This window comes from Galeopterus variegatus, unplaced genomic scaffold (genome assembly GCF_000696425.1).
Source record: "Galeopterus variegatus unplaced genomic scaffold, G_variegatus-3.0.2 Scaffold3885, whole genome shotgun sequence".
Classification (NCBI taxonomy): Eukaryota; Metazoa; Chordata; class Mammalia; order Dermoptera; family Cynocephalidae; genus Galeopterus; species Galeopterus variegatus.
Window position 1 is genome coordinate 198,390 of NW_007729996.1, and position 8,473 is coordinate 206,862.

General features: G+C 46.9%; 1 protein-coding gene across 1 annotated transcript in view; it reads left to right on the forward strand.

The window, feature by feature from the left end:
- The first annotated feature begins 6,913 nt into the window (after positions 1–6,913).
- LOC103601801 (sialic acid-binding Ig-like lectin 11) overlaps positions 6,914–8,473 on the forward strand; it is a 6,802-nt gene continuing 5,242 nt past the window's right edge. Inside the window, 2 exon segments of the mRNA XM_008586219.1 lie at positions 6,914–7,146; positions 7,195–7,574. Of these exon segments, the coding sequence (XP_008584441.1) occupies positions 7,106–7,146; positions 7,195–7,574 (421 nt within the window). The 5' untranslated portion in view covers positions 6,914–7,105.

Below are 8,473 nucleotides of genomic sequence, written 5' to 3' on the forward strand. Positions count from 1 at the left end.
GGATCAGATGGCTTCACTGGTGAATTATAGCAAACATCTAAAAAAATAACACCAACCTTCTCAAACTTTCCAAAAATGAAAGAGAGAACACGTTCTAACCCATTCTTGAGGACAGCAGTTCACTAATACCAAAGAGATCATAAGAAAATACAACTATAGACCATATTACTTATGAATGTAGGTTCAAAAGTCTTTAAAAAAAAAATACTAGTAAACTGAATCCAGCAGCATATAAAAGGATTTTATATCATGACCAAGTGGAATTTATCCTGGGAATGCAAGAATGCATCAACATACAAAAATCTATTGATGTAATACACCACATTAATAGAACAAAGGAAAGAAATTTCATATGCTCATTTCAACTGATGGAGGAAAAATATTAGACAGCCAACACCCTTTCATGGTAAAAACAGTCAACACATTATAAATAGAAGGAAACTTTCTCAATGTGATAAAGGGCATTTATGAAAAACCAGCAGCTAACATTGTACTCAATGGTGAAAGACAAAAACCTTTTTCTTCTAAGATCAGTAACAAGACAAGTATTCCCACTGTCACCACTTCTATTCTATATTGTACTGGAAGTTCTAGCCAGAGCAATTAGACAGGAAATGGAAATACAGTCATGTACCACCTAATGATGTTCATTCAGTGAGGTACCCCATATATGACAGTGTCCCATAAAATTATAATGGAGCTGCCCTATACAGGTGTACCATTTTTTGTCATTTATATTTGCTGTAACATTTCTATGTTTAGATACACAAATACTTACCATTGTGTTTCAGCTGCCTACAGTATTCAGTAAAGTAACGTGCTGTACAGGTTTGTAACCTAGAAGCAATAGGTTATACCATATAGCATAAGTGTGTAGTAGGCTACACCATCTAGGTTTGTGTTGCTTTGCCCCCTACAGATTTGTCACCCCACTTCTCCTGGGTGACAGAGCCACAAAGGATTACTCAAAGCCCATCTCTTCTTAGCAGTGAGAAGCCCTGAAGTGGTTAACTTCCCCGGGACCCTCAAGTGAGAGGCTTCCCTTCCTTGGGAAATTAACCCTGAATTGGGGTTCTCTTCTTGCATTTATTCTCCAGACCAGGAAGTTACAAGAAGAGAACATAGGTGGGGTTATAGTTTAACAGTATAGGCTGGTAACTTTCAGTGAAATAAGCCAGATGACATTCCAGTAGAGCAATTAAGTGGTCCTATCAACAAAAGTTTGATCTTAGCAAACATTTCCTTCTTAGAGCAATTTCTCAGTATCTTGACATAACAATCAGTAACAAGTCTGTCCTTGAGCCAGCAACCTTGCTGTGCCACAAATCTTTATCTTACACCAGAGACTTTATAGCCTGAGGAAAACTTCCTGTCCTTTGCAAGGTCAATATTTGAAACTGCAAGGCTTTGGAAAACCAAGCCCTGTGAAGTACATTTGCTTTAAGAATCCTCTACAGGTTTGTGTAAATATATTTTATGATGTATGATGCTCACACAACAAAATTGCCTAATGATTTATTTATCAGAGCATATTCCCATCGTTAAGTGATGTATTACTGTACACAGTATCCAAATTACAAAGGAAAAGTAATTCTTATATATAGAAAAATTTAAGGAAGCCACAAAAAAATCTATTAGAGCTAATAAAGTGAATTTTGCAAACTTGTCAAATACGAGATTATCACAAAATTCAGTTGTGTGTCTGTACATTAGCAATAAACGATCTGAAAAGGAAGTTAACAAGACAACCCCATTTACAAAAGTATAAAAAAGACAAAATGCTTAGGAGAAAATTTAAGCAAGGAGGTGCAAGACTTGTACACTGAAAACTACAAAAAATTGCCAAAAGAAAATATAGAAACCTAAATCAATGAAAAACATCTGTGTTCATGAATTGGAAAAAGTAATACTTTTAAAAGGGCAACTAAATCTACAGAGTCAATGCAATCCCTATCAAAACCCCAATGGCCTTTTTGTTTGCAGAAATGGAAATGGAAATCTTAAAATGTATATAAAACTACAAGAAACTTTGAAAAGCCAAAACTATCTTTCAAATAAAACACTGAAGGACTCACATTTTCTGATTTTAAAACAAAACAGACAGCTTTAATAATGAAAACAGGATGGCATTGGGGCTGATCAATGGAATAGAATTGAGAATCCAGAAATAAACCCATAAATTTATGGTCCACTGATTTTCTATAAGGATAAAAAGACCATTTAATGGGGGGAAAAAATCATGTTTTCAACAAATGGTACTGGGGCAACAAGATAGCCACATGAATAAGAATGAAGTTGGGCCACTTACAAACAACATATAAAAAAGTTAACTCAAAATGGATCAATGACCTAGGTGTAACAGCTAAAATTTAAAATTCTGAGAAGAAAATAAGAGTGTATCTCGTGGCTGGCCAGTTAGCTCAGTTGGTTAGAGGGTGGTGTTAAAACATGTTGAAAACATTATGCAAAGTCAAAGAGGACAGACACGAAAACCCCCAGGAGTTCATTTTCTTTCTTTTTTTTTTTTTCTTTCAAAAGATGACCGGTAAGGGGATCTTAACCCTTGACTTGGTGTTGTCAGCACCACGCTCACCCAGTGAGCTAACCGGCCATCCCTATATGGGATCCGAACCCACAGCCCTGGTGCTATCAGCACCGTACTCTCCCGAGTGAGTCACCAGCCGGCCCAGGAGTTCATTTTCTTATGTAGATATCACATGTGTTGGGCGTCTCCGGTGGCTGCACGGGACCCCAACAGGTTTTTCCTTTCCCTAGAGGGTTGGGGCCAAAGGGATTGCCCTTTTCTCCCCCCCAGGACGTGGGGCAAAAAGAGATTCCAAGAGATGGGTGAGCACACAGCTGCTCTCCCAGATAGGGAACAAACACATACACACGCAGCGGGGGTTCTGTCAGGCAGTTCCGTTTATTGTAACACAAAAGATCATATTTACATGCCTAGCAGGAGGGGATTTCCAAGCTTAGGCCAATCCTTGAAAAGGTCAAATGTGCATGTGCCTTTCCTCTCTATGCTTAGCCCTCCCCCTTAACTTCCCTTGGGTGCCACCTTTTATCCGTTTAGGCCATCTGTTGTTTTTGCTTAGAAAAAGGGCACGGTTCCATAAACATGCTCAGTGTACTTTGGTGGAAGTCATTTGAAAATGATGCTGTAGAGTGTGGGAAGATATTGAAGCATTTTACAATTTGGGGAAGGTGGGTTTGAGGAGAGGAAAGTGGGTGGTCACGGTAACTTGGTTTTTGCTTTAGTATGCTTCCCCTTGCAGACACTTTGTTCTACTGAGGTGCAATGAAAAGAGCAATCATACTTTGGAGGTGCAATGAAAATGCAGCCTTTTGGGGAGAGCAATTTTTGCAAATGTGTCCAGAGCCTGAGACATATTCCCCTGAGAGCTGCACTTCTACAGAATCACTGACAGCACAGACCCCGGGGCCTGGGGCTCCGAACGGGTCATTCTGCGCTCGCAGGGTTCAGCGCCCCCTCGGGGGCTCAAAATACCCATAGTGCTGAGATCAAGAAACCCTGGACTAGGTTAATGGTAGTGAAGATGGGGATAACTGGATGGATTTTAAAATATATACATATTAAGTTGAACTGATAGGTCATATATGGTAATGAGGCAAAGGGAGAAATCAGAATGATGGAGGATATGGACAGATGTTGGTACCTTGTAGCACTGATGCTTAGACACTGGAAAAGGAGGAATACCCAGTTCTGTCTGGAGCATTTTAAGTCTGGGTTGCCCATTATAAACTCCTGAGTAGATGTCAAACAGACAGGGAAGGGTCAGGGCTGAAATCTAATTTTACGAGTCATCAGCATGTTTCTCTGTTGTGGTGGTGGTGGTGGTGGTGGTGATGTGTTTTCATGATGATTTATTTTGGTTTTTTAATTTTTTATTTAAAAGAAACTGTATATTCACAGGAGGTTGCAAAGAAATGTACAGGTAGGTCCCGTGCACCTCCCCCACCCTCCCCCAATGTTAGCATCTGACACAAGCAGAGTGCGATGTGAAAGTCAGAGAATCCACATTGCTGGCTTGTGTTTTCACAGAGTTGAAATAGGACATACAGGAAAGAGTGCATTTTAACATTGAGAGTTCAGGGACAGAGGAGGAACCGTTAAAGGAGACAAGGAAGAGTGTCTAGAGAGGTAGGAGGAAAGCCAGGGAAGCTAGATGTCCCCGGTGCACAACATGCAGTAGGATCCAGCAGGTGCTTTCCCCTAGAATATGTGGATGGTGCCCACAGATGGGTACAAGATGACAGCTCTGGGTGTCCCAGAAGCCAAACTGTGAAGTGCTTCAAGAAAAAACAGTGAGGATTGACTTTGCCTAATGCTGCTGAGAGGGAGGCATCCAAGTGACATGAGGATAGAAATTGTCTATGGATTTCAGCAATTTGGAGGTCTTTGGTGATCTTGACAAGAACTGTCTGAGTGATGTTTGATGTGGTAGGAATGGAAGCAAGATTGGACTAGAATGAAGAGTAAGTAAAGGACAGGTTCTTGTAGAAATATTCCTGGGAAGAGAAGAAGAGAGAACTCTCAAGGATGCAGGGAAAGAGGAGGAGGAGCTGACGGTCTCGTGGCAGCTGCTTTCAGAAGGGGGACGTGTTGGTGCACAGATGGGCCACTGAAGGGACCTGTACCATACTCTGTCCACCTCTTCTTTCAAGCCCAGCTCTGCTCCAGGTTGGCTGTGCACATAGGACCTGCCAGACCCCAAGCTGCCCTCGCCTGGTGCTGGAGACCGTGGACTACCCACACTCACACCTTGGGGATCAGATCTGAGGATCAAAGGGAGATCTAATCCCCATGGAGGTCGCACTCTCAGGTGGGGGGTGTGAGGCCTCTGGGACAGCCTGGAGGGCCCAGGAGATGGGATTGGCATCTTCCAGCCGCAGTGTGGCAGAGGGTCATCTCTCCCTTCTCCAGCACATGGGGCAGCACGGAATAGTGGTGTGGAGAAAGCAACAGAAGGACTGGACATTGCCACTCTCCCGGATCCTGCCCAGCTAGTCCCGTAGCTATACAGAAATGACAAAGGCAGAGGTAGGAGTGGACCTAGGCTTCAGGGACCTCAGCCTTCAGCCGTGGAGAAAGCAACAGAAGGACTGGACATTGCCACTCTCCCGGATCCTGCCCAGCTAGTCCCGTAGCTGTACAGAAATGACAAAGGCAGAGGTAGGAGTGGACCTAGGCTTCAGGGACCTCAGCCTTCAGCTCATCTGAGACAAGCCCCCACAGGACCCACCTGTCCTTCCCTACCTGACAAATCTCCCCACGGGAGGCTTTCTCTGTGTGCTCCGTGGCGTGGAGGGTGTGATGTCCCTCAACATGACAGCTCCCCTGGGAGCAGGGAACCTGGTTTTTCCCAGAGAGGGCCCAGGTTGAGTCATGAGGATGCAGGGATCACAGTGAAGGACAAAGTAGATGTTATGGGCTATACTGTGTCTCCCCCAAAACTTATAAGTTGAAGTTTCAACCTCCAGCACCTAAAAATGTGACTATATTTGGACATAGGGTCTTTAAAAAGGTAATTCAGTTAAAACAAGGTCATTAGGGTGGACCCTAATCCATATGACTGGTGTCCTTATAAGAAGAGGAGATGAGGACATAGACATGCTTAGAGGGAAGACCACGTGAAGACACAGGGAACAGAGGACATCCGTTTATAGGCAAGGAGAGAGGCCTCAGAAAAAATCAACCCTGCAACACTTTGGTTTTGGACTTCCAGCCCCAAGACTGTAAGGAAATAAATTTCATTGTTTCAGCCACTCAGTCTGTGATGTAATGTCACGGCAGCTCCAGCGGCCTAATACAGTGGGTGAGAGAACAAGGGCAGGGCAGGGGCAGGGACAGCGAGAAGTCACCTCCTCCAGGAGGCCTCTCCTGACTTCCCCCACCAGGAAGTACTAGACACTCACTTCCCTAGGTCCTGTCATGAATGTCTGTCCCAGCATCTGGGACATTTATGAGCACCTCAGTGCTCTTCTGTTTCTAAGAATCTTCATTTACCAAATGGGGTGTCTTGAGATCAGACACATGTTGGATTGACTCCTGTGTCCCCATGTGAAACTCAGAGCCTAGAGCACGAGGCGTGTGGAGGTTTGACTGGATGAGCCATGTGTCTCTATAGGACCAAAACAGAGTCATTTCAGGAAGGGCGAGGGGAGGGGTAACATCTTACAAGTCTTACCCACTCATTCCTCAACTCCTCACCCCCTTTCTTGTGTGTTTTATGTTGCCTGAAGCTCCCACCATCAGCTTTAGCTTTGGGCATGGGTGTTCAAATCATAGCAGGTGTTACAAGTAAGCGCCACCCAAGTGTATGACAGAGGAACAAGGGGAGACTGGGAAGTGGACTCAGTCCTGGCGGGGCAGGAGGACGCACTGGGGGATGAAGGGCCAGTGTCCTCACCCAGGATCATGAAGAGGTGGGACTGAGAAACAGCAAAAAGAAAAAGCACGATGCCAGGTTAAATTTGAATTTCAGATGAACGAAAAAAAAATTTATCTGTGTGTAAGTATGTCCCGTGGACTATTAGGAACATATTTGTACTAAAAGGAAAAAGATTATTCACTGTTTATATGAAAGTCAACTTTAACCAGGTGCCCTGCATTTTATCTGGCGAGACCAGACCCCTCCAGACACCCTCCCACCTGATCACGCACCCCCACTGGGGGGCCCCATAAGAGGAGCTCACTCAAGACTTTCACTTCTGCTTCCTCAATGACCGGGGCCCAGAGGAGAGGGTCCACCGCCCCTCACCCACCCACAGCCAGGCCCCACGGCCAGACACAGGCCTTCCCCTCCTCTCTCACACAGGAGGCTCAGGAAAGAGCAGCTCAGCAAGCCCAAGGACAGGCAGGCTTCCCAGGAGTGACTGCCAGGACAAGCGGGCGAGGTGGGCAGGGATTAGAGAGAAACAGAGAGGGAGTCCTGTGGCCCCAGAACCGGAAGCTCATTTCATGCATCAGTCCCCAGAGCTCGGCTTCCGCCCCCGGCTTCCCCTTCTGCCCCAGCCCTGAGCACGGCTGGGGCATGAGCCTGTCTCAAGGCAGGTCCAGGTGCCTCCTGATGCCAAGATGCTGCTCCCAGTGCTGCTGTCCGTGCTGTTGGGCGGCGAGTGGGCTGAGGGCCAGGAGAGATCCAGGCTGGGGCTAACGGACACCAGATGGTGGCAGGCTTGGGATCCAGGATTCCAGCTGGAAGTGCCAGAGTTGGTGACAGTGCAGGAGGGCCTGTGTGTCCTGGTGCCCTGCACCGTCACCTACCCCAAAATTGCGTGGGTCGACTCTACCTCAGCTTACGGCTACTGGTTCAGAAAAGGGACCGAAAAGACCACTGCTGATCCAGTAGCCACAAACGAACCAAATACAAAGGTGCAAACGAGCACCCGGGACCGATTCCAGCTTGTTGGGAATCCCCACAACTACAGCTGCTCCTTAGTCATTCGAGATGCACGGAAGGAGGACACGGCAGCGTACTACTTTCGGGTGGAGAGAGGACCCTACGTGAAATACAATTTCAAGTCATTCTTTCTGAATGTGACAGGTATGGAATGTGGAGGAACCCCCTGCCTATCACACTGGGGAGGGACCTCCGGGGACGGGCCACAGGGCTGGGCAGAGAGGGCCCTCAGGGCACCCTCTGGAGTACTAGGGTAGTCCCTCTCTCTGTCCCAGCCCTGACTCAGAGGCCAGATGTCTACCTCCCAGAGACCCTGCAGCCCGAGCAGCCAGTGACAGTGATCTGTGTGTTTAACTGGGCCTATGAGGGGTGTCCGGCTCCGACTTTCTCCTGGAAGGGGGCTGTCCTCTCCTCCCAAGAAACCAAACCCACAGCCTCCTACTTCTCTGTGCTCAGCATCACACCAAGCCCCCAGGACCATGACACCAACCTCACCTGCCAAGTGGACTTCTCCAGAAAGGGTGTGAGCACACACAGGACCGTCCAAGTTAGCATAGCCTGTGAGTGTGTCATGGGACTCTGGGGTGTGCAGACAAGCCTGATGGACAGGGAGGTTGGGGAGCCCAGCCTGGGCACTTAGTGGCTCCGTGCTCAAGAACGTCCAAGGAGAAGAAGCCATGGTGTCCGGGATTCCGACTCAGCCCTGGGAGGTGGATGGGAATGGAACCTGGTCCTCTATCCACATGAGTGCGCTTTGGTGCTGGTTTGTCACTTGTCTTCCCTGGGAGAGTCACATTTTCTTTTCCTTGAGGGTATTCTTTCTGGTTGTGGACAGCAAACCCAAAGCTAGCTCACAATCTTGTTGCAGATGCTCCCAAAGACCTTGTTCTCAGCGTATCCCGTGATAACGCATCAGGTACTGAGGGCCTATGGGGTGGGGCTGGGCCAGTCCTCTTTGGGGGATGAAAAGGTTTCTGTGGGTGAGAGAGATGAGCTCCTGTCTGCAGCCCCCCCCTCTCTCTCTATCTCTCTCTCCCTGCTCG